General features: G+C 40.8%; 1 protein-coding gene across 1 annotated transcript; it reads left to right on the forward strand.

Moving 5' to 3' along the window:
- Positions 1-251: 251 nt before the first annotated feature.
- On the forward strand, positions 252-27,643 carry ARSH (arylsulfatase family member H). The gene is made up of 9 exons (XM_024241536.2): positions 252-408; positions 3,690-3,811; positions 6,710-6,835; positions 8,641-9,064; positions 12,214-12,350; positions 17,659-17,793; positions 20,937-21,099; positions 22,861-22,982; positions 26,550-27,643. The coding sequence occupies exons 1-9, from the start codon at positions 317-319 to the stop codon at positions 26,915-26,917; spliced, it is 1,689 nt and encodes a 562-aa protein (XP_024097304.1). The 5' UTR covers positions 252-316; the 3' UTR covers positions 26,918-27,643.

Here is a 27,643-nt window from a genome sequence, read left to right on the forward strand (position 1 = left end):
GGTTCCTAACAGGCTACGGACCAGTACTGGTCCATGGCCAGGGGACTGGGGACCCTGGTATAGAACATTAGTTTTTGTTGTTGTTGTTGTTGTTTAATCTAGTTTCTGAGTAAGACAACACAGGTACATTGTACAGTGAGAACTGATAACGAATATCACTGTTTCATATGTTAAGTTATCTAAAATGCAAATGTTAATTGATAGTGCCTGGTTTTTTTGCTTGCTTGTTTGTTTGCTTATTTCTAAAAATACTTTCAGGAGCTGCTGGCTGTCAGTGTCCCTGTGCTGTTTGTTTTGCGGTGTTGATGGCACATTTATGACAAGAAACGCCAGACCCAACATTGTCCTGCTGATGGCAGATGACCTTGGAGTGGGGGATTTGTGCTGCTACGGTAATAACTCAGTGAGGTAAAGATGGACTCTGACCCCCTCCCTGTATGCCACAGTGTTCACGTATTTGCCGTTGCAGAGAAGGGTTTCTGGAGAGAAGTCATTGTCTGATGTTATCAGCAGGAATAGCAGAGGTCACTGGAGAAAATTGCAAAATGTCAGGAGACCACTTAACATCCCAGTTTCTTTAGTTTCTAGCTGTTGGTGGTGGCATTTTCATTGTTGGGCAAAATTTACATTTAAAAATTGGCCTTTTTTGGTCAGGCGTGGTGGCTTAAGCCTATAATCCCAGCACTTTCGAAGGCCAAGGCGGGAGGATTGCTTGAGCCCAGGAGTTTGCGATTAGCCTGGGCAACATAGGGAGACCCTGTCTCTACAAAAATAATAAAAAAAAATCTACTGGGACATGGTGGCGTGCGTCTGTGGTCTCAGCTACTCAGGAGGCTGGGGCAGGAGGATTGCCTGAGCAAGGGAGATTGAGGCTGCAGTGAGCTATGATCCCACCACTGCACTCCAGCCTGGGTGACAGAGGGAGACTCTGTTTAAAAAAAAAAATCACCTTTTAACCATTTTAAAGTGAACAATTCGGTGGCATTTAGCACATTCACAGTGTTGGACAACCATCACCTCTGTGTAGTTGCAGAATTTTTCACCCCCCCAAAGAAGACCCCCATTTCCCATCCTATCCCCATGCCCTGTTAACCACAAATGTACCCTCTGTCTCTATGGATGTGTCTCTTCTTAGAATTTCATGTACAAGTAATCATATAAGTATTTATTTTCTCAGGCTGCCGTGACAAAGGTCCACAGACTGGTTGGCTTAGATAACATCAGCTTATTCTCTCACAGTCCTGGAGGCTGGAAGTTCAAGATCCAGGTGTGGGCAGGGCTGGTTCCTCCTGAGGCCTTTCTCCTGTCCTTGTAGATGCCGTTTTCTCCCTGTGTCCTTACAGGGTCGTCCCTCTGTGTGGGTCTGTGTCCTTCTCTCCTCTTCTTATGAGATGTCTTAGTCTGTTTCAGGCTGCTATAAAAGAATACCATAGACTGGGTGGCTTAGAAACAACAGACATCGATTCTCCCACAGTCTTGGAGGCTGGAAGTCTGAGATCAAGGTGTCTGCAGGGCTGGTTCCTCCTGAGGCCTCTCTCCTGGGCTTGGAGACGCCATCTTCTCCCTGTGTCCTCACAGGGTCATCCCTCTGTGTGTGTCTGTGTCCTCATCTCCTCTTCTTATAAGGACCCCAGTCCTATTGGATAAAGGTCCACTTTAATGACCTCATGCTACCTTAATCACCTCTTTAAAGACTCCATCTTCAAATACAGTCACATTCTGAGGTCCTGGGGGTTAGGACTTCAGCATAGGAATTTGGGAGGGACACAATTTAGCTCATAACATATGGTATGTGGTGTTTAGTGACTGGCTTCTTTCACTTAGCGTAATGTTTTCAAGGTTCATTCATATTGTAGCATGTGTCAGTACTTCATTCCTTTCCATGGCTGAATAATTTTTCATTATATAGACATACCACATTACTCTACAGTTTTAAAAATATCTTCCTTGAATTACTTCTAAAGTCTCTGGTACCCGGGGCTCTTTATTTCTCTACTCTCTATTGATAGGCCAATCTGGCTCTTGTAAAAATACATAGCATCTTTTAGTGTGGATTTAAATAACATTGTTTCTTCTTGGAATGCAGATCACAGTCTAGTCCTATATTTTAAGCATATATTTGTTGATTGAAAGGCATTGATCTTCTTCTTATTATTTTCTTTCTTTCTTTCTTTTTTCTTCCCTTTTTCTTTTTCTTTCTTTCCTCTATCTCTTTTTTTTTTTTCCTTTTATTTTTAAGACAGGATCTCACTCTGTCATACAGACTGGAGTGCAGTGGCATGATCTTGGCTCATTGCAGCCTTGACCTCCCAGGCTCAAGTGATCCTCCCTCCTCAGCCTCCTGAGTAGCTGGGACTATAGGCATGAGCCCCCACACCCGCCTAATTTTTGTGGTTTTTCTTTTGTTTTGTTTTTTTTGTTTTTTGTTTTTGTAGAGGTGGTGTTTTGCCATATTGCCCACCCTGGTCTGAGCTCAAGTGTTCAGCCCCTCTTGGCCTCCCAAAGTGCTGGGGTTACAGGCATGAGCCATCACATTCAGCCTCCATTATCATCTTTCTGTGGGATTATGGAAAAAAAATGTTGTACCCATGGGATCAAGATTGGATATGGTTTAGCTTTGAGGAGAACAGGCACGTCTTTTTTTTAACCTATAAGTTTTACAAAATTTTTGCAATATATTAGACAAACAAAATGGGAAATAAATTAAACTCAAAAATGTCACAATTTGGTCATAAAATCGGTCAATTTTACCGTAAGATATATATTAATGGGAGGCTGAAGTGGGAGGATCATTTGAAGCCAGGAGTTTGAGACCAGCCTGGGCAAAATAGCAAGACATGTATCTCTGCATAAAATTTTAAGGCCAGGTGTGGTGGATCACACCTGCAATCCCAGCAGTTTGGGAGGCTGGGGAAAGTGGATCACTTGAGGTCAGGAGTTCAAGACTAGCTTGGCCAACATGGTGACACCTCATCTCTACTAAAAATATACCACTGGGCGTGGTGGCTCATGTCTGTAATCCCAGCTAGTCAGGAGGCTGAGGCAGGAGGATCACTTGAACTTGGGAGGCAGAGGTTGCAGTGAGCCGGGATCGCGCCACTGTACTCCAGCCTGGGTAATAGAGTGAGACCATGTCTCAGAAAAAAAATTAAATTAAATACAAATTTAAATAAATTAGTAGGGCATGGTAGCGCACACCTGTGGACCTAGCTACCTGAGAGGCTGAGGTGAGAGGACCACTTGAGCCCAGGGAATTCAAGGTTGCAGTCAGCTATAACTGTACCACTACACTCCACCCTGGGCAACAGAGCAAGAGACTGTCTCTTAAAAAAATATGAAACACATTAAAATTTTACTTAAATTACCCATTAATTTTAGGTCCTTGATAAGAAGAAATTGGCTAATTTTTCCATTGAAATACATTTTTTTCTCAGACTCATAAAACTGTATACCGAGTGACCTGTATTCATTTGTAATAGTTTTGACTAAACATATATTTTAAACTTACATTTCCATTTGCTTCTAACCATCAATGCATATAAGGAAATAGACAGATTAAAGTTTTAAAAAGTTGGATTTTAGGTTTACCAGAAATAGAGTCAACTTGACCCAGAATAGAATAGCTTTGATCCTTGATCATTGTATTGAGAATTTTTAGAAACTCACCTGCTGAATTCTTTGGTCTGCAGCACACCTAATATTGACCGCCTGGCAAGTGAGGGAGTGAGGCTCACCCAGCATCTCGCAGCTGCTTCCATGTGCACCCCAAGTCGGGCTGCCTTCCTGACTGGCCGGTACCCCATCAGATCAGGTGAGGCAATAAAAAGGCAGCAACATTTCAGTCTCACCAGAATGCATTCTAATGATTAGTTTTTGCAAATCTTTATAAGAATTCTCAAAAGGTCACTCAGAGTGTTAGGGATCTAAATTCAAAGGTGGTTGTTATCCCTGGGCAACTTAAATATGTGTGCCTCTCACCAGGTACCACTGCACCTGCCCATCTCTGTGCATATAGTGACAAGGTTTAGGCCTCCCGGGGGCAATTTGCCAACTTATGGTCAACACTCCCATTTTCAGGTACTTGTGCTAAGATTTCTCAAGAGACCCCTGATGTCTTTAAGCTAGCAGAGACCATGCAGTGGTTCTGAGATAAGTAGATCAAATCCATCTCTGCAGATGAGATTGGAAAACTAGACACAGTTGGGAAAAAAGGTATAACTGAGAAAACAAAAAGGAAATGAAACTTTTACATACTCCCTTACTTGACCCCATCATTTCAAGATTTAGACTTACCAAGTTGATATAATGACAATTAAATGTTTTCCTTTGCTTCTTAGCTTAGGATCAATACCTACAAACATCCACTCAAGATCAATATTATGAACAATTTTTATACCCAGCTAAAATATAGTGGTGCCCTTAGACACTATTGAAGTGTTCATGGTTATCAGACTCTATGTGAAATATTGTGTCATGCTGCTGCATTTTGTTTAATTCTAGTATTTGCTTGTCATAATTTTAGTATACCTGTCTTCACAGTTTAATTTTTCAGTGAAAAATTTTTCTGTATGAATTTTCTTCCTTCTAAGTAGTAGATTCTCATCCAATACATTCAAAGAATGAATTAATTAGGTTAATGAGAATTATACTAAAATTAAGAGTAAACATTGAAAGTTTTTGTCCCATAAATATTGATTTCTTATTATCTTTTTTGTTGCCTAATGACCTTCTTTCATAATTCAAGGTTCTCCATTTTGTTCAAAATAGTTTGGTTTCTAGATAAGCAGTCTCTATATAACACAGTACCATGTATGAAGAGGGATAAAGATATGAATTTGTATGAGTTTCCAAAAAAAACCACACTTATAATTTCGGGATTTCAGGATTTTTTCTTTCTTTCTTTCTTTTTTTTTTTTTTTTTTGAGACAGACTCTCGCTCTGTCATCCAGGCTGGAGTGCAATGGTGTGATCTCAGCTCACTGCAATCTCCACCTCCCTGGTTCAAGTGATTCTCCTGCCTCAGTTCCTGAATAGCTGGGATTACAGGCATGCACCACCACACCCGGCTAATTTTTGTATTTTTAGTAGAGATGGGATTTCACCATGTTGGCTAGGCTGGTCTTGAATTCCTAGCCTCATGTGTGATCCACCTGCCTTGGCCACTCAAAGTGTTGGGATTATAGGAGTGAGCCACCATGCTCCGCCTAATTTCAGGGAATTTTAAGTATTGATTATGGTGAAATAAAATTTATTTTAAAAAATTAAGAAAAAAATTAGGTGATTGGTGGAGAGATTTCAAGTCATTGCCATGTGTATATTTTTAATCATTTGACACAAACGGTTCAGTTTAATTCATTCTACTTATCAAAAATTTCAGCAAAACAGTTCAACAGCAAGATAATGGTCTAATGCTTCCCTTAATAAAACTGTTTCTCTTTCCTATCAATGGCACTATCTAGAGTCTACTTTCTTCTTCTTCCAAGGTAGGATCCTTGAAATATATTTTTTTCTTTTGAGATGGAGTTTCCTTCTTGTCACCCAGGCTGGAGTGCAATGGCATGATCTCAGCTCATTGCAACCTCTGCCTCCCAGGTTCAAGTGATTCTCCTGCCTCAGCCTCCTGAGTAGCTGGGATTACAGGTGCCTGCCACCAAGCCCAGCTAATTTTTGTATTTTTAGTAGAGACGGGGTTTCACCATGTTGGCCAGGCTGGTCTCCTGATCTCAGGTGATCCAACCACCTCGGCCTCCCAAAACACTGGGATTACAGGTGTAAGCCACTGAGCCCGGCCTGAAATTATCATTTATTTATTTCGTGCTGATCTTCACTTGTGGTTTTCTTGTGAATTCCTTTTAAACTATAGGTGTATAATATTGTCCATTGTCCACCAGTATAAATCTACATAAAATAATATGGAGGCCAGGCACGGTGGCTCACATCTTTAATCCCAACACTTTGAGAGGCTGAGGTGGGTGGATCACTTGAGGTCAGGAGTTAGAGACCAGCCTGGCCAACAGGGTGAAACCTCGTCTCTACTAAAAATACAAAAAAAAAAAAAAAAAAAAAAAAAAGCCAGGTGTGGTGGCACACATCTGTAATTCCAGCTAGGGAGGTGGAGGCACGAGAATTGCTTGAACCTGGGAGGCGGAGGTTGCAGTGAGCCGAGATGTTGACACTGCACTCCAGCCTGGGTGACAGAGTGAAACTCCAATTCAAAAAAAAAAAATATATATATATAATATATATGTATATATACACACACACACATACATATGAAAAAGAAATTGTTATTCCTACACTTCTTCATTTCAGATTCTCAAGGATACTTTTAAAAATGTATTTATAGCCAGCTAAATACTCGAGTATTTATACCCAGCTAAAATGCAGTAGTGTCCTCAGATACTATTGAAACATTGAAGGTTAGCAGCCTGTATATGAAAAACTAACGAAGTTTATTTGTTGTTAGTCTGAAATTCAAATGAATATAACTAAGTGTCCCGTATTTATTCTGGCAGCCCTAATTCCAAGGGAATGTTTGCATTTAGCAAGTGAAAAAAGGAGAGTCAAGGACGTACAGCCAGAAAGCAACAGAAAACTTGGGGAAGAATGGCTTTGAGGAGGTGCGGGAGGAGAGGACTTTAAGCGTGTCGGGATAAATTCGGTATTAGCAAAGACTATGGTGCTAACTTATTGACTTCTGTGAATTTAGGGATGGTGTCTCCCTACAACCTGAACCGTGCCCTCACGTGGCTTGGTGGGTCAGGTGGTCTTCCCACCAATGAAACGACTTTTGCCAAGCTGCTGCAGCACCGTGGCTACCGCACGGGACTCATAGGTATGGCGCCGGAACTCTGGCCTTGGAAACGTGATGCTGCAGTCTCTCTGTCATCGTGTCTAAGGTGTTTCCGGGGATGTTGGCTTTGTGCGCGCCAGTTTGACCGACTTATCTTTGAGATAAGACAGTTGGAGAAGGAATTGATCACACATTGATTGAGCATGTGTAGAATCAAGGGCATAATATTGGAAAAGCAATGAGAACAGAAAGCAAACAAGTGTATCCAAAGTTGCCACTAAAATGGAATGTTGTGTTGGAGGGATACGATGTTCGTGACACCATTAATAGCAGAAAAACTAGTGAATTTGTAGAGAAGTACTGTTGAAATTGAAAACTTACAGCATTAAGAGTTGTCAAATGGAGGCAATTGCTGGTCGATTTAGATCACGTAATATTCTATGCCCTTTTGGCGGGGGTGGGGGTTTGGGGCGGGGGGACATGAGCTTGTGAGGGAGCCTTTCACTGAAAAATCAGTTTGTAGAATTCCAGTCCTAGAAGATAGTCCTCTAAGAATAACTTGTGTGATCAAATCCTTTTGGGAAATGCTACTCAAAAGCATTGTATGGTCCACTATTTTTGAGGATTCCTAATGTGACTTGTAAGCCACAGCTCCGAGATATCCTCAGTTAAAAAAAAGGTTAAGAAATTTTCCATCAGTAGGGCATGTATTCCCATGCAACTCCCAGCAGCGTCCTGTGAGTGGGAATTCTCTAGATTAGCTTTGAGCAGCGTTCTTACATCATTAGAGCACGGGATTCAGATCTGACTCTGCTACTATTCATTAATGTGACTCAGGCTTCTGAATAAATCTAGATAGCTGGGCACAGTGGCTCAGACCTGTAATCCCAGCACTTTGGGAGGCTGAGGCAGAAGAATTGCTTGAGGCCAGGAGTTCAAGACCAGCCTAGGCCACCATAGCAAGACCCTGGGTCTACAAAAATAAAATGTTAAAATTAGCTGGGCATGGTGGCACGCACCTATAGTCCCAGCTACTCAGGAGGCTGAGGCAGGAGGATTGCTTGAGCCGAGGAGTTCGAGGCTACAGTGAGGTATAATCATGCCACTGCGCTCCAGCCTGGGCAATAGAGCAAGACTCTGTCTCTTAAAAAGATAATCTAGACAATGTGTTTTTTATTCATAATAAAGGGTCTGGGAAGTGTTGAATACAATAATGTGTGCAGACAAATCAGAACATGACCTGGCCCCCTAGAGTATGTGCTTGATAAAAGGAATTACTTGCATTATCAGAATCATTTGGTTCTTAATGAAATTCTTTGGCTACTTTGTCATCCCTAGCTTGGGGACCTAGAAGAGGTGTTCCATCTATAAATAAAACCTCGGTTACCTTTCAGTGAGACGGAATAAGAGGGTCGGAAGGCACTGCTAGATGAAAGCATGAATGTGCGAGGTGCACCGAAAGTCCTTGGTATTGTCCCCACCAAACAACCAAGACATCGATTCTGGCTTCCTAGCAAGCTCCAGATACCTGGAAAGTTTCTCATTGTTCATGAGGTTGTTTGGTACCAAGCAAAAGGTTTCTTCTGAATGAACGCTAGGCTCCTCTCCTTGTCGCAAGCAAAGAGGCTCCTGCTGCATGGCTTTTGTCTGAAAGAGGCATATTGTAGGGAGAAGGCTGTTGGTAGCATGTCTATACCAGGGAGGTATTTGGGGATACCCAGAAAAAACCACGATGACAACAGAATGAAAGTTATATTTGACTTTTCCAAAGGGAAGCCCACATTCTAGAAACAGACCAGCATTGAATGCTGCCATGCTGCCATGGTACGATTTTGTTTTACTTTTAGGAAAATGGCACCTGGGTTTGAGCTGTGCCTCTCGGAATGATCACTGCTACCACCCGCTCAACCATGGTTTTCACTACTTTTACGGGGTGCCTTTCGGACTTTTAAGCGACTGCCAGGCATCCAAGACACCAGAACTGCACCGCTGGCTCAGGATCAAACTGTGGATCTCCACGGCAGCCCTTGCCCTGGTTCCTTTTCTGCTTCTCATTCCCAAGTTTGCCCGTTGGTTCTCGGTGCCATGGAAGGTCATCTTTGTCTTTGCTTTCCTCGCCTTTCTGTTTTTCACTTCCTGGTACTCTAGTTATGGATTTACTCGGCGTTGGAATTGCATCCTTATGAGGAACCATGAAATTATCCAGCAGCCGATGAAAGAGGAGAAAGTAGCTTCCCTCATGCTGAAGGAGGCGCTCGCTTTCATTGAAAGGTATTTAGCCATTTCTTGCCTGATTTCCTGCATGGAAATTTTATTTTTATTTCACAGCAGGTCATCACACCTTGACAACATGGCCTTTAAAAATCTTTTGGAGAGAATGTGCGGCATTTGGCTTTCTGTTCCTGCATTAATTTGCTTAGAATAATGGCCTCCAGCTGTATCCATGTTGCTGCAAAAGACATGATCTCATTCTTTTTCATGGCTGTGTAGTATTTCGTGGGATATAATGGGAGCTAAACATGGAACCTCCATGGACATAAACATGGAAACAATAGACTGCAAACTTCTAGAGGAGGGAGACGGGGGACCAGGGGCACATGGCTGCAAGACTACCTATTGGGTGCTCTGCTTACCCCCTGAGTGCAATAGACCCGTGTAACAAACCGGTACATGGAGACCCTGTATGGAAAATAAAAGCTGAGGAAAAAAATTTTAGGTGACATTGTGATAGACTTGAATCTCCTCTTAGGTAGAATAAAATAGTTAAATTTCCTGCAAATTTTGAATGCTCAAAAGGCAAAACAAAAAACAAACAAACAAAAAAACCCATAAAAACATATTTTGCTCACTTCCCCATTTTTAATGTTTTAATTTTTTTTTTTTTTTTTTTTTACTTTTTGGGACAGGATCTCACTCTGCCACCCAGGCTAGAGTGCAGTGGTGCAATCATGGCTCACAGCAGCCTCGACTTCCCAAGCTCAAGTGATCCTCCCACCTCAGCCTCCGGAGTAGCTGAGACTACAGGCACGTACAGGATGCCTGGCTAAGTTTCGCATTTTTTTTAGAAATGGGGTTTTGTCATATTGCCCAGGCTGGTCTCAAGCTCCTGGGCTCAAGTGATTCACCCACCTTGGCCTCCCAAAGTACTGGGAATACACTATGCCTGGCCACTTACCCCTTTTTTAAAAATGAAAACTGGAGTTGCCATATTTTAATCTATATTGCTTCAGTGTGGATTGTTATGTAAATTGATTAAACCTGGGGGGTAAAATTTTTTTTCTCTGTCTCAGACACAGCCAGAAGAGCTCTCTGTCCATGAACTATTGGGAAGTGGCTCTGTATTTATAGATACCTAGTTTTAAGTTTTCTGTGTTCAACATAAGCTATGCAGGCATAACTATAATGAGCTCTCATCATCCCATACCAGCTCACTTCTACATTACAAATTATTATTATTATTATTTGGAGACAGGGTCTCACTCTGTCACTTAGGCTGGAGTGCAGTGGTACAATCATAGTTCACTGAAGCCTCAAACTCCTGGGCACCAGTGATCCTCTCACCTTGGCCTCCTGAGTAGCTGGGACTACAGGCGCACATGACCACACCCAGTTAATTTTATAAAATTATTTTTCCATAGAGACAAGGTCTTGCTATGTTGCCCAGGCTGGTCTGGAACTCCTGGGTTCAAGCGACCCTCCTGCCTTGCCCTCCCAAAATGCTGGGATTACAGGTGTGAGCCATTGTGCCCAGCCTAGATTACAAATTAGAGGCACATCAAAATTGTTGGTGTGGATTCTCATTGACACTGTTTGTCACCTTCCTTAGTGGGGTTGACAGGGAGTGGAGAGGGGAGGATATATTGTTCCTCCACCAGGCTGAAGGGTATGCAGTGGAATATCATTCACTCATATGCCCCTGTGGCCATCAGATTCATTATTTATTCCAACACAACCGTGAGAACAGTGATACAGCCACCCACTCAGCTCTCCATTCATCTTACCTGCCCTTCCCATCTCAACCCATTTGCTTGGGCTATCTTTTTGGGAATATATTCAATCTCCATCTCCTTCCCTTCTTTCTCTGCTGGTTGTGAAAAATGTGTAAAGGAGTAGCTTTAGAATGACTGCATGTGACATTAAAATGCAAAACACAAGATCAGGTGTGGTGGCTCATGTCAGTAATCCCAGCACTTTGGGAGGCTGAGGCAGGAGGATTGCTTCAGCCCAGGAGTTTGAGACCAGACTGGGCAATATAGTGAGCTCCCATCTCTACAAAAAATGTACAAAATTAGCCAGGCTTGGTGGCGTGTACCTGTGGTCTCAGCTCCTTGGAAGGATGAGGTGGAAGAATCACTTGAGCCCAGGAGGTTGAGCCATGATTGCACCACAGCACTCCAGCCTGGGCAACAGAGTGAGACCTTGTCTCAAAACAAATAAATACATAAAAAGCAGAACACAAAAAGCAAGATGTAAATAAGGGGAATTTATTTCTCTCTTGGGGTAGGCAGGCTACAGATACAGTGAGGTTATTCACACCTCAGCTTTTATCTTGTTCTCTGCCATCCTTTGTGAGCAGCCTCATGGCCCAAGGTGGATGCCAAAGCTCCAGCCATCAGACTTATGTTCCAGGAACCATGAAGGAGGTAGAAGAAAGAAAGAAGGGAAAATGGAGAGTAAGGAGCATCAAATCCTTACTGTGGCACATCTGAGTCTGTCCTTAAGATATGATTCTTCTGAACTCATACCTAAAAGAACACTTTGAAACAATAGATGAGGAGAATTCATACTTTTTAACCCATTCAACAAAGATTAAAAGATTTATTAAGCTGCTACTTTATGTCAGATGCTAAACTGGACACAAGACAGTATAAAATGAACTGGGTTAAACATTTTTGTTGTTGTTGTTAAGGCAGGGTCTCACTGTGTTGCCCAGGCTGGAGTGCAGTGGTGTGATAATAGCTCACGGCAGCCTCCACCTCCCAGGCTCAAGTGAACCCCTTGCCTCAACCTCCTGAGTAGCTGGGATCACAGGTGTGCCATTAAGCACAGCTATATTTTTGTATTTTCTGTAGAGACAAGGTCTTGCCATGTTGCCTGGGCTGGTCTCAAACTCCTGGGCTTATGCAATCCTCCTGCCTCAGCCTCCCAAAGTGCGAAGAATATAGGCATGAGCCACTGTGCCTGGCTACATGAAACATTTTACTGGGAACACAAATGTTCTGTTATCCTTCATTCCTCCTCATATCCTTTCAACATAAATCTTGTGGTATTTACGACTCACAGGAGTGGTATTGTCATGTAAACTACATAGAAAACCTCCACCAACTATTATGAGATCTTTTCATCAATGCAGAATTGCATTTAAATGATGGAAATGACTTTGTTTGTGAAGGTAATTTTGGTAACTTTCTACCCCTTAGGTACAAAAGGGAACCTTTTCTCCTCTTTTTTTCCTTCCTGCACGTACATACTCCACTCATCTCCAAAAAGAAGTTTGTTGGGCACAGTAAATATGGCAGGTATGGAGACAATGTAGAAGAAATGGATTGGATGGTGGGTAAGTATTCAGTAACAGAACTGTAAATATCTGAAGTACGGGCTACAGAAAAACAAATCTGTACTAACTGTCTCAAATTATGTCCAGCCCCTTGCATAGCATAGACACCTGATAAGTATTTGTTTCATCCCTGAATTGGATTAAAAGCTGGCTTTTAATTGTTCAGCAATACCAGTGAAATATATTCCCCAAGATAAGTCACAGTTTGTAAATACAAGTTTTCCCATCTTTAAAATAAAGACAGCCACTTTTCTGAAAAACTCATTGGCAAGATAAAGAAAGCTGCACTGTAAAGAATATTGTAATTCCTGGCCGGGCACGCAGTGGCTCACACCTGTAATCCCAGCACTTTGAAAGGCCAAGGCTGGCAGATCACTTGAGGTCAGGAGTTCTAGACCAGCCTGGCCAACATGGTGAAACCCCATCTCTGCTGAAAATACAAAAATTAGCCAGGCATGGTTATGCGGGCCTGTAGTCCCAGCTGCTCGGGAGGATGAGGCAGGAGAATCACTTGGATCCAGGATGCAGAGGTTGCAGTCAGCCAAGATGAGACCACTGCACTCCAGCCTGAGTGACACAGCGAGATTCTGTTTCAAAAAAAAAAAAAAAGAATATTGTAATTTCAATTCCCAATTATTTTGATGGATATAAAAGGTAACGTTATTCTGATTAGTCAGTTCTACAGGAAATACATAGAAAATTGGGATGGGGATTTAACACAACTAAAGCAATTTATTTCAAAGGCATAGTGTTCACTATAAAGAAATGCTAAGGATAATAAACGAGCAGGTGGGAAGAGTTACTGTATGCATTCCAGAATAATAAATAGCTGTGCTAGTTGAATTGCATTTGCCCACCCCCGCCTCTATGTACGTGACAGAGTTGTCCTTCCTCTCAGCAATGGTGTTTCATTTTGGAATACAGTACTTTTCTTCTTCTTCTGAGTGCAAACTTCTGAAAACGGTGCTCTGCCAAACCATTGAAACTAACAATCTCCCAGTTATCAGCCGCCTCTGTTGTTGACTTATATGGAGTGCCTTTGAAAGAAACAGAGCTATTTTAATTTAAATGCATTTAAGGGATGTTAATCAATCACATTTTATTACAAATAACTTTCTTTTCTCTGAAAACCACAATCTAAGTGAGCTATAAAATACTAGTTAAAATTACTGAAGAACTAGTGGTGTCGGATAGGACAAAGAGGGGAATCTTGTCATGGGATAAATTTCTCTTGTATATTTCCACTATGTGTGTTTACCTCTAATTATAGGTACCATTGTAACATTTACTGTCTATATTTAATCCCAAAGAGGAGATAGAATACAGAGAGGGGCTGGGCGTGGTGGCTCATGCCTGTAGTCCCAGCACTTTTGGAGGTTCAGGCGGGAGGATCGCTTGATCCCATGAGTTTGAGACCAGCCTGGGCAACATACCAAGGCTCCATCTCTACAAAAAAATACAAACATTAGCCAGGCATGGTGTCACACGCGTGCCTTGTAGTTCCAGCTACCTAAGAGGCTGAGGTGGGAGGATCACTTGAACCTGGCAGGTGGAGGTAGCAGTGAGCCGAGATTGTGCCACTGTACTCCAAGACCCCATCTCAAAAAAAAAAAAGAGGCCGGGTGTAGTGGCTCACACCTGTAATCCCAGCACTTTGGGAGGCCAAGGCGGGCGGATCACAAAGTCAGGAGATCGAGACCATCCTGGCTAACACGGTGAAACCCTGTCTCTACTAAAAATACAAAAAAATTAGCCAGGTGTGGTGGCGGGTGCCTGTAGTCCCAGTTACTCGGGAGGCTGAGGCAGGAGAATGGCGTGAATCCAGGAGGCGGAGCTTACAGTGAGCCGAGATTGTGCCACTGCACGCCAGCCTGGGCGACAGAGTGAGACTCCGTCTCAAAAAAAAAAAGAATACAAGGAAAGTCAGTGCTGCCAGGTTGCCAGTAAGGCATTTAAGCAGAAATGGGGAGAAAAAAGGAATGTGTTAAAGGGAAAAATTTACGGGCTTAGTTAAAGGGAACTAACCCTGACATCCAAACTCTTTTTAAGCTTGTTGAACTAAAGCTAAGCTCTGTATTTCTTAATTTAATCTTTGCTGTGGGATGTGTATGTGTGTGTATATATATACACACCCAGCTGCAGTTATTTTATTTGCACGGTATAAATTACAAATCACTTTAATGCATAATACTATAGCCAGATTTAATATGAATTAAGCTATATACACACACACACCATGTTATATACGTATATATACACACACACCATATGGTTTACATGTATACACATGTTATGTTTTATACATATACACACATAGTACTGTATGTTGCATATATACACATTTATTATATATAGTTTAATTCCTTGGTAACGAAATACAAACATTGAAACGTGTTACAGTTAAAAATAGCTATAACATTGTAGCCTTTATGGAATTATATAATTGGGATTTTTTTTTCTCTGCTTCTTTTGAAATCGCTTACTATAGTTCTACTTAGTCAAAGGACAATTTCCTGTAAAGGGATTTTCTGTTAAAGTCTGTATCTGAGTATTTATCACTAAGAAATAATTATGTTTGTTTTACAGTATATGTAAATCCATGATGAGGACGTGTTACAAAAGCTAGCAATTGCATTATTAAATGGCTAATATTATTTGACTCAGGAGAAATGTTGAGTAGCTATTTTTCTGCATAACATCTCCCAAATATTCTGAGTTTTCTCCGTCATTTCTTATAAAAATTCTACCAAAATAAAGACATATTGAAAGTCAGACAGGTATCTCTGTGGGTATTATTTTACTATTTAACAATACGAGTATAAAACTCAAAGGTTTAGTAACTTATTAACTTTACTCAAAAATAAGCCATAACAATGCTATACTCATGCAAATGCCAATACAACGTGCAAAATTAACTTAATGAATCTTCAGGAATTCAGTAACATTTTAAACTTTCCAATGAAGAAACTTGTGCCTATGAAAAAACACTTTTAGTCCTTTTTTTTTTTTTTAAGACACAGGGTCTCACTCTTTTGCCCAGTCTGGCTGGAATGCAGTGGTGCGATCACAGCTCACCACACACTTGCCCTCCTGGGCTCAGGTGATCCTCCCACCTCAGCCTCGTGAGTAGCTGGGACTAAAAGTGTGCACCACCGTGTCTGGCCAATTTGTGTGTGTGTGTGTGTGTGTCTCTGTGTGTTTTGTAGTGAAGGAGTTTTGCCATCTTGCCCAGGCTCTTGGGCTCAAGCAAACCTCCCACCTCGGCCTCCCAAAGTCCTGGGATTACATGTGTGAGCCACCAGGCCCAACCTTAATCACTTTTCATTATTGGTTTCTTTCCAGGTGTCTTTGGTAGGAGGTCTTATAAGTGACCTATTACCATTAGTATTTATATATTCATATGCATCTGTGTGTTTTCACTTTAGACACTATACAGACAATTATTTGCATATATATTTGTTTTGGAACAGAAAAAGAATTTGCAGCTACTATATTTGCACAGTATAAATTACAAATCACTTTTATGATTTTTTTATACTATAGCCAGATCTAATGTGAATTGATAATTTACATATAATTATTCTGTTCCCAGAAAGCCTTTACAATCTTTCATCTTACAAACCCTGGGCTTTAAAATATCTTAATTTCTAATTATAGCATTTCTAAAAAATAGTATATGTCACTTCTAAAACAAATCACTGAGTTTACGTATAAACAGTTTTCTGTGCAGCTAGTTACATTTTCTTTTATCTTTGAATGGGACAAGAGCATAGCACAAAGATGATCTAGTGTAAACTAGAAATGCAGTGTGACCTCAGGCCCAGGACGATGTTATCTGTTGATTAGCAAATGCTCAACAGACATCAGAAAGGACACGAATGTTGTTTGGAATTTTGCTAGAACAGCTTTCTACTTATTATTTTAAAAAACTGTCCTCCTGAGGGATTGTCGACACATTAAAGACAGTGTCTGCTGAGTCTAGCGCAGCATTAATTGTCATTAGATCTTAACCATAACCCAAACAGCAAGAATAACCTGCAATTTCCATGTAGACTTCAGATAGCAGCCAGGACAGCAAAGTCTCTAAGGGAGGCGGTGCTGTGCCCTGGAGTACGGGGATGGCTTTGCTCATGTGTTCCTGGAGGTGTCATTTTGCAAACTGTATTTTTTTAAATTAATGTTCATCGGTTTATTTAACTGCTGGGCCTTATTGGCACTGTCTATTTGAATTGTTTGGGGCAATGATGACATTATATATTATTACACGATTTGTATAATAAAATAGATTGTATTATATATTAAATAATAAAATAATGAACACATTATACAATAAAATTATATAATAAACCAATACTTTATGTACTATATATGAACTATTCTACATTTTAAATTAATATAATTAACGTATTTAGTATATTTAATATAATTTATATAATTACATAAATATAATAAAATTAATTAAAGTAATAATATGTGACACATAATATCATTCAATTATATAAAATAATATAGTATATATTTATATAAATGATATAAATTTATGATAAAATGTAATATATTATTAGATATGTATCATAAAATTTAATATGTTCATTATATATTATACATTTATTACATATACTCATATTTTATCTTATAGTTAATATATTTTCCTATATGTCAATAAATAAACATATATTTTTACATATTGCATTGATATACAAAATACTATACAATAAAATAATAGTTACATGTTATTATATAATTACATAACAATTTTTACACAATGATATAGTGTATTAATAATCATTATAAACTATTATATAATGATATGTTTCTAGTATTGTAAGGTCATATGGTATAATAATACATAATATGTATTGATTACACATATTACAATATATTTTGTTATATTCCATAATTGATTATATTTTAATATATTACAATTCCTTATGCATTTCTAATACATCATCTTATATATTAATATGTATTTGTAAGAAATATGTACTATATATCATACAATATATAATAAATAAATAATTAGTAATTAAAATGTGTGAAAGTATATATTATATTAAATATAACGTACATTATTACATTATATATTAAATATTTTAACTGCTGGATATAATATATATTATATACACTGTATTACATACAGTTTAAAATAGTATATATTACAATATTATATGATTAATTATACAATATTGTGTAGTGCAGAATAACATTTAAACGCTATGTGTAATAAATGCATGGTAGTGGATATGTAATAAAGCAGTGGTGATCTGCATCAAGAGATCAACGTCTTTGTGTCTCTGACCCTCTCCAGGTAAAATCCTGGATGCCCTGGACCAGGAGCACCTGGCCAACCACACCTTGGTGTACTTCACCTCTGACAACGGGGGCCACCTGGAGCCCCTGGACGGGGCTGTTCAGCTGGGCGGCTGGAACGGGATCTACAAAGGTGATTGTGTGTAGAGAACCAATGCCTGTCCATTTAAAATCAGTAGTCTCTATTGGCTTTGTGTTTGCTTGAATTCATTTGCCGTGATGTTCAGATATTTTGATGTGAGTTAGACTCTTATTAAGCTAGACCAAAAAAAAAAAAAAAAAAAGCTGCAAATTTTGGGGCAGTTTCCAAGAGCTTCAAAGTAAAATGTTTGAAGCAATGCCAACCCCATGAGAGACAGCATAGGATCTCAATGACCATGTATGGCAGATTTCCCAGCCTCCGCACGATTGACATTTGAGGCTGGAGGATTCTCTGGCTGGGGGCATCCTGTGCCATTGTAGGTGTTGAACAGCGTCCGTGGGCTCCACCCACAAATGTCAGTAGCACCCACCCCACAGCAGCGACAACCAGAAATGTCTCCTGACATTGCCCAGTGTCCCCTGGGGGCAAGGTCATTTCTAAGTGAGAAGTGCTCCTTTAGATTAAGCCTCGCTTGGATTCTCAGATGCAGCTTTTTAATTCAGTCACATCAATGATGCTATTCATTAAGCTTTAACTAGTGTTATGTGGATCAGAAAAAAGAGTTTTTCATTTGACTGGGGTGCCTATCTCCTTATGGCCAGCAGATTCTTCCAGCTCACTTTGATAGACTTCATGCCGGGTTGTTCAAGAACTCCATGGCACCCACTCTTAGGCATCACCAAAGGCATGCCAACAGAAAGAATAATTTAAAAAAGAATTCTGTATTTGCTATTTTCCCCCTACCCCCTAACCTTCCAAGTAAAACAAAAAAACTAAAAGGGTATCAAAATTGTCATCATTATAAAATCAGAATGTTTGAACTTCCTTGTATTTCATTAAAAAGTTCTGTGTATGTGTGTCTTATATATATATTTTCCTAGATGTATAATCACTATGTATATATATTCATCATATTAATTGTATGTAATATATAATCATATATATTCATCATATGTGATATATAATCCTATATATAGTCACTATGTATATATAGTTACTATATTCATTACACATAACACATATAATACTATATATATTCGCTATATTCATTATATATAATATAATACATGTAATTTTATGTATTTACTACATATAATATACATAATCCTGTACACATTCATTATGTATATATAGTCATTATATTCATTATATATACACACATAATTCTATATATTTACTATATTTATTGTATAGATCATTATATATAATTTTATATATTCAGTATATATGATATAATATATAATACTATATATATTTACTATGTCTATAGTCACTCTATTAATTATATATAGTATATAGAATTCTATATATCCACTGTATAGAGTATACATAACCCTACACATATTCACTATATGTACTCACTATATTCATTATATATTACACATAATCCTATATATATATTCACTATATTCATTGTATATACATAGGATTGTATATACTGGATTATATATTGTAAATTAATAGAAGTGAGCTCCTGAAAGCATTCACCTCCTCTGGCTTGTCATGTGGACTTGCTGTAGTCATAACTGTTAATTAGCAAAGACTAAATTGGTACTAAGCCTAGTAGAAAAAGTGAGGAACAGATTTGAGTCACCATATATATGCCATCTAATGAAGTGTGATTATTACAGTCACGATGATTCTAAAAACTGTACATATTATATATTATAATAATTATTATAACTGCATGAGTATGTGTGAGTGTAAAGCCCCTGTCCTTAAAAAGCACAGATAACCCTGGAATAGGACTGGCAAAATTGTTGTGAGCATTTCTCAGGCTTTGGGACAGGATGCCTGTTTCTCAGGGTGCTTCCTGTGAAGCGATGAATTCAATGGATAGAGAGATTTAGATCTCCTGGGTAAGCAATGGGTTTTGTTCTAGTCTAGTTACACCCCGCAGCTCTGCCCCACAAAGATACAGATGAAGAAAACATCAGGATGGCTTTATGATTGTATGTTAAAAACACATAGATTTGGTTCAGTGAGCTTGTCGAGTTTTTCTTATAATAAAGAATGGTGCTACTTGGGAGGATCAGGAGGGAGGCTCACTTGAGCCCAGGAGTTGGAGGCTGCAGTGAGCTATGATTGCGCCACTGCACTCCAGTCTGGGCGACAGAAGGAGTCAGTGTCTTAATTAAAAAAAAAAAAAAAAAAGAATGGTGCCAAGAAGCTGAGCTGCCTTTCAACACTGGTTAGACTGGTTAGATCAGTGAATGTGTCTGCAGTGAATTTTACCTCATTTTCTGCTAGAGGCTTCCGGTTTTCTGTTTCTTTGTAATGCTGCCTGTCAGACAGGTGTGCACGTAGAAGACGCTCAATAAACATTTCACGTAGGAAGAGACCTTTTCCTCCAGAGAGGTTCCTATTTTTTCTTAAAGAGTCTGGACATATGGTCTTGACACTGGCATTTGGCATAGGGCCATTTTTCTATTCTGTAACAACCGCCTCAATCTCATGATTGATCTTAGGGCAAGGGCTTCATTATTTGTTTTGTGCTCAGAAACACCCAAGGGGACTTTTGTCTAAGAAGTGATTCTCAACTCTGCCTCTGGCCATTTTTCTACTCACACTCCTCTCTTTCTTCCTCTATATGGGAAATCACAGGGTAAAATTTTTTAGCTTGTTCCTCAAGGATCATTATAACGTGGATAAAACCTGTCTTTTTCTTTTCTTTTTCTTTTTTCTTTTTTGGAGACAGAGTCTCACCCTGTCACCGAGGCTGGAGTGCAGTGGCACAATCTCAGCTCACTGCAATCTCCACTTCCTCGTCTCTGATCCCCCGACTTCAGCCTCCCGAGTAGGTGGGACTACAGTCATGCACCGCCATGGAGTACAGTGGCGCGATCTTGGCTCACTACAACCTTCGCCTCCTGGGTTTAAGTGATTCTCCTGCCTCAGCCTCCCAAGTAGCTTGGATTACAGGCGCCCACCACCATGCCCAGCTAATGGTTTTGTATTTTTAGCAGAGACGGGGTTTCACCATGTTGACCAGGCTGGTCTTGAACTCCTGACCTCAAGTGATCCACCCACCTCGGCCCCCCAAAGTGCTGGGATTACAGGCGTGAGCCACCATGCCCGGCCAATATGGTTGGGTTTTAACTCATCTTTGGTTGTGTTGTAATCTTTGGTTTTAGGTGGCAAAGGAATGGGAGGATGGGAAGGAGGTATCCGTGTGCCAGGGATATTCCGGTGGCCGTCAGTCTTGGAGGCTGGGAGAGTGATCAATGAGCCCACCAGCCTAATGGACATCTATCCGACGCTGTCTTATATAGGCGGAGGGATCTTGCCCCAGGACAGGTATGGAAACAGTGTTTGCTCCTAACCTAGGGTGATATATTTGAACATAAGTGGATATACTTGATAATTCTATGTGTGTGTGTATGTACGTAGTATATTACTTAATTATCAATATTGTGCCCATAGGGCCAGATGTCTTTCTCCCCTTGGTGCATGGTGGAATATTTTGTTTTCTTCTTAGAGTATACCTTAATAACCTTTGTCATATTACACTTATGCCTGTGTGTGTTTGACTGTTCTCATGGATGGGATCTGATTCTCATACATCATCACATCTCTCATAGCTTCTAGACCATTATGCAATTAAGTGTTAAATGATTACTGAATAAAAACATGTATGCATAGAGCAGGTGCGGTGGCTCATGCCTGTAATCCTAGCACTTTGGGAGGTCGAGGCTGGTGGATCACTTGAAGTCAGGAGTTCGAGACCAGCCTGGCCAACATGGTGAAATCCCCATCTCTACTAAAAATACAAAAATTAGTCGTGTGGTGGCACGTTCCTGTAATCCCAGCTACCTGGGAGGCTGAGGTGGGAGGATTGCTTGAACCTGGGAGGTAGAGAGTGCAGTGAGCCGAGATCTCGTCACTGCACTCCAGCCTGGGTGACAGGGTGATGCCCTGTTTCAAACAAAAACAAAGACGAAAACAAAACACATATGTGTAATTGCATGTGTGCTAAATGATATTATTCTTTCTGGTTTGCACTTTGTCTATGAGCTTATTTTTTATTTTATTTATTTATTTTTTTTGAGACAGAGTCTCGTCCTGTCAGCCAGGCTGGAATGCAGTGGTGTGATCTCGGCTCAGTGCAATCTCTGCATCCCGGGTTCAAGTGATTCTTCTGCCTCAGCCTCCTGAGTAGCTGGGACTACAGGCGGGCGCCACCATGCCCAGCTAATTTTTGTATTTTTAGTAGAGATGGGGTTTCAGCATGTTGGCCAGGATGGTCTCGATCTCTTGACCTCGTGATCCACCCACCTCGGCCTCCCAAAGTGCTGGGATTACAGGCACGAGCCACCGGGCCTGGCCTTGTCTATGAGCTTTAAAATGAACAAATACATCCTGTGCTTTAACGATTTAATTCCGTGTGTGGGGTGATATCTATTCATTAAATGTGAACTTTTATTGGAATCAAAAGAGCGTAAATAGCTTAATTTTTCCAATCCATAATAGTAACTCATATTGTCTTGCAAGGTATCAGGATAATAGTTCTAGCTGTTCTCTTCTTCCATGACCTCAGAAAATGAATGTTTTGTTTCTCTTTCTTTTTGTTATAAAATGAGGGAAAAGGAGAAAGTTTTAAGAATTCCTTCTTCTGCCGGGCGCCTTGGCTCACGCCTGTAATCCTAGCACTTTGGGAGGCCGAGGCGGGCAGATCATGAGGTCAGGAGTTCGAGACCAGCCTGGCCAATGTGTGAAACCCCGTCTGTACTAAAAATACAAAAATTAGCAGGGCATGGTGGCATGTGCCTGTAATTCCAGCTACTTGGGAAGCTGAGGCAGGACAATTGCTTGAACCCGGGAGGCGGAGGTTGCAGTGAGCAGAGATCGCACCATTGCACTCCAGCCTGGGTGACAGAGCAAGACTCTGTTTCAAAAATAAATAAATAAATAAATAAATAAATTCTTCCTCTTTCTCTTTCACCTCTTTCTCTTCCTCCCCTTCCTTTTCCTCCTCCTCCTCCTCTTTCTTCTGCTATAAAATGCGTGACTGAACCATGCCTCTCTCATCACCTTCTACACACCCCCTTCTCTCCCAAGAGTGATTGACGGCCAGAACCTAATGCCCCTGCTGGAAGGAAGGGCGTCCCACTCCGACCACGAATTCCTCTTCCACTACTGTGGGGTCTATCTGCACACAATCAGGTGGCATCAGAAGGACTGTAAGTACGAAGGCTGTGGACCCGTGGAAAGACGATAAGGGCCCGGTTCCTGTCTCCTTTGTCTCCTGGGGGAAGCTGCACCATGTGCAGATATTGCCCAGCCATGATGGTTCTTTTTCGCTGGGAAAGCCACATAAACAGTGCACTGCAGTAGGATTTTATTTTATTTTATTTTGAGATAGGGTCTCACTCTGTCACCCAGGTTGGAGTACAGTAGTGCAATCTCGGCTCACCACAACCTCCGCCTCCCGGGTTCAAGTGATTCTCCTGCCTCAGCCTCCTGAGTAACTGGGACTACAGGCACCTGCCACCATGACCAGTTAATTTTTGTATTTTTAGTAGAGACGGCGTTTCACCATGTTGGCCAGGCTGGTCTCAAATTCCTGACCTCAGGTGATCTGCCCACTTCGGCCTCCCAAAGTGCTGGGATTACAGGTGTGAGCCACGGTGCCTGGCCTGCAGTAGGATTTTAGAGAGATGTGTTTGTGAGAGAGATTTGTGCCCAAAGGGTTTTATTTTAAATTTTTAAAATATTTATAAAATAGAGACGAGATTTTACTATGTGGCCCAGGCTGGTCTTGAACTCCTGAGCTCAAGTGATCCTCTCTTCTTGGCCTCCCACAGCCGATCCACTCAAAGCATTTTAGCTTCGGGAGGTGAGTGTTGACACAGACAGACCAATGCCGTTGCAATATTTTCATGACTTAGATTTCCAGAGAGAAGGGGATATGCCCTACCACACAGGTTCACGGTGGGAAGCGCCAGGGCTTGGCTCGGAAGCAGAGGTAGGAAGGAATGAGGAGCCCAGGCAATAGCCTTTATTATTAGGCTTTCCAAGGGAAAGATCAGGCAGGGCAGGGTGAAAAGCTTCACACTGGTAGTTTGAGTAATTACAGTAAGTTTGGAGCAACAGAGAGTGTCCCTAGTTGCCTGGTACCTGGTGCTGGGTTGATTTAGGGCAGAGAAAATATCAGCTTACTGTGTGAGAGTTAGATAAAGGAGGTGGATGCTTGCATAGGAAGCGTGTGTTCCTAAATGAGTTGTTACTATTTGTATTAGTCCATTCTCACGTTGCTAATAAAGACATACTCAAGACTGGGTAATTTATAAAGGAAAAAGTGGTTTAATGGACTCACAGTTCCACATGGCTGGGGAGGCCTCACAATCATGGTGGAAGGCACATCTTACACGGTGGAAAGCAAGAGAGAATGAGAGCCAAGCGAAAAGGGAAATGCCTTATAAAACCAGCAGGTCTCGTGAGACTTATTCCTTACCATGGGAACAGTACGGCAGAAACTGCCCCCACATTCAATTATCTCCACTTGGCTCTGCCCTTGCCATATGGGGATTATTACAACTCAACGTGAGATTAGGGTGGGGACAGAGCCAAACCATATCACTATTTTTAGGAATCAGCTAGCCCTGTGAGGAGCAGTCTTTCCCCAAGTCTATAAGGCCCCTCAAGCTGTCAAAATACTAGCCTGGCACAGGGGCTCACAGTTGTAATCTCAGCACTTTAGGAAGCCAAGGTAGGAGGATTATTTGAGCCCAGGAGTTTGATATCAGCCTGGGCAACATTGCAAGACCCTGTCCCTACAAAGAAAAAAACAAGAATTAGCCAGGTATGGTGGCATACAACTGTAGTCCAGCTACTCAGGAGGCTGAGTGGGAAGTTTGAGGCTGCAGCTGGCAATGATCGTGCCACTGTACTCCAGCCTGGGCAACAAAGTGAGACCCTGTCTCAAAAAAAAAAAGTCAAAACGTTATAGGATACAGAAAATTAAGACAACATGATTAATGTGTGTGTGTGAGTATGCATTAGCTTGTGTGAATGTATACATGAGAGAGAGAACAAGAGAGAAAGAGAGACTATGAATACCCACAGCTTAGGGATGACTGAAGTAATTATTCTAGCAATGAGGAGTAAATTCTTCAATGTTATCTGCAGGGTGGTTGCTTATCTCCACCTTCCTTCCTTTCTAACATCCTAGTGATTGTTTCTGTCCCACATTCACGCCATGGGAGTCATGCAAACAAATATAAATTAACAAATAGTATTGTTTGCCTTACACCTGTAAAGAAAGGTCTTTTGGAGTCATTGCATGAAATTCCAGAATTCTTACTTGGTTGGATTTATTTGCAGGAGGAATTTTCTCTGATGGGATCAGTCACTTGTGGTGTGATGTATCTTCATTTTGATGTGGACAGTCCCACATAAAACAATTACAAAAGCAAAAATAAGTAAATAAAAACCATGTTTTTAAGATTCTATATGAGTGCAGGACATGATCAATGATAAATAAAACAGCCCTGTAAACAGCATAAGCCTCCCAAATTTAACTATAGAGGATTATACAGTAGAATTTTTTGTTATTATTTTTTGTCATCATAATTTCAGAAGTTGGGAGCATGGGGCTGACACAGTGCTCAGTGCCACGGTCATGGGACCAGGGTTCTTTTTTTCCACTTGGCCACCTCTGACATGCTAGCTTTCATTCTTGTGCATCTCACCCCATGGTTGCAAAGTGGCTGCAGTTCCTCCAAGCATCACACCTGCTCTCCATGCAGTAAGGAGGGAAAAAACCAAAGGCGGTAAAGAATCCAGTTAGATGATTTGATCCTATTTTAGTAGGAAAGCACAGCTTCTCTGCAAGATCCCACCAGTAGACTTCGGTATAATCCTCATTGACCAGAGGCTGGGGAATGCTTATGTTTTCTATCTAAAATTGATCTCTGCAGCCAGGCATGGTGGCATGTGCCTGTAATCCCAGCTACTCGGGAGGCTGAGGTGGGAGAATCACTTGAACCCAGGAGACAGACGTTGCAGTGAGCTGAGATGTTGCCACTGCACTCCAGACTGGGCGACAGAGTAAGACCCTGCCTCAAAATAAACAAATAAGTAAATAATAAAAAATGAAAAATAAAATTGATCTCTGAAAATAGATTTGGTAACCATTTCGTATCAGAAGAAAGAAGAAAAGAAGGGAGGGAGGGAGGGAGGAAGGAAAGGAAGGAGGAAAGGAGGGAGTGAGGGACGGAGAGAAGGAAGGAGGGAAAGAAAGAAAAGAAGGAAGAAAACAGAAATGGAGGAAAAAAGGAAGGAAAGAAGAGAGCGAGAAAGAGGGAGGGAGGAAGGGAAGAGGAGGGAGGGAGAGACAGAAGAGGGAGGGAGAAAAGGATAAAGAATGATTAATTTTGCCAAATTACTTTTGTCAATTTCAGATGTGAAAGTGGTATTTAGCCTTGGATCATTTTTAATTTTGTTTGTACCTAATCAGACTGAGGTAGAATTTTAATTTGGTATTCCCAGAATTACCCTATTCCCACCTGGGTCATCATTATTATCTCCAAATGTTCTCATGACAAGATTTCTAAAAATGTCTGCAAGTTTGCAGTAAAATTGTGCGTTGTTCTTAGAGTTGAAGAAATGCTACTGTTGCTGTATAATTCTGTGCAGAAGAGTATTATCAATCGCTAGAAAAAGCATTTGAGAAAAACATCTTTAACGAAAAGAGTCCTAAAATCACCACAAAGATGGTATCATACATAATGCAACTTGTTTTTTAGGTGCAACTGTGTGGAAAGCTCATTATGTGACTCCTAAATTCTACCCTGAAGGAACAGGTGCCTGCTATGGGAGTGGAATATGTTCATGTTCGGGGGATGTAACCTACCACGACCCACCACTCCTCTTTGACATCTCAAGAGACCCTTCGGAAGCCCTTCCACTGAACCCTGACAATGAGCCATTATTTGACTCCGTGATCAAGAAGATGGAGGCAGCCATAAAAGAGCATCGTAGGACACTAACACCTGTCCCACAGCAGTTCTCTGTGTTCAACACAATTTGGAAACCATGGCTGCAACCATGCTGTGGGACCTTCCCCTTCTGTGGGTGTGACAAGGAAGATGACATCCTTCCCATGGCTCCCTGAGACCATGGGGACCACGTGTTACCCACCACAAACTTACTGTTACAATGGTCATAGGAGCAGAGCTCACCTGACTGATTCATTCCATTTGGGATAAAAACTGATGGCCCAACTCATTGTTTTATCCTCAGAAATCAGTTCTTTCAAGAGCTCGGTGAAATTAAAGTGGGTCCATATAACAGTGAACCCGGAGGGGAGCATTTGTTGTATAATTTTTTTCTAGTATATAATTGTGCCATTGCCCAAGGAAAAGAGCAAATCAAAGTGACTTCAGCAGATTCTTGTAGAGCTTTTGTTCCTAGAATTCATGGAAGCATCAGGTCCAATGTCATAAGTTAGAAACTTCTGCTTGCAGATTCTATACCCAGGCATGCTAGCTTTCTAATAAATCATGATAAGTACTTAATTTTTTCATGAAGCAGAGGGTCACATAAAACTTGAAGTAGTACTATTATAGTCAGTTTGACTTCTTGATTTTCTCTCTTTCCTTCTTTTCTCTTCCTGTCCAATACACATCTGGTTATGAGAAAAAATGCTGGGCTGAAGTACTTGACTTTGCTTCCTCATAGCTATATCATCGTGGAAATGTCTCTGTGATTTGGTTTCTTCATGTGTAAAATGAGGAAAACAAGTGTCTACTTCACAGAGTAGCTATGAGGATTACATGCATTAATTAATGTGAAATCGCCTTGTGTAGAATAAGCAGTCAATAAATATTATTATTACAAA

The sequence above is a fragment of the Pongo abelii genome, chromosome X (genome assembly GCF_028885655.2).
Source record: "Pongo abelii isolate AG06213 chromosome X, NHGRI_mPonAbe1-v2.0_pri, whole genome shotgun sequence".
Taxonomy (NCBI): Eukaryota; Metazoa; Chordata; class Mammalia; order Primates; family Hominidae; genus Pongo; species Pongo abelii.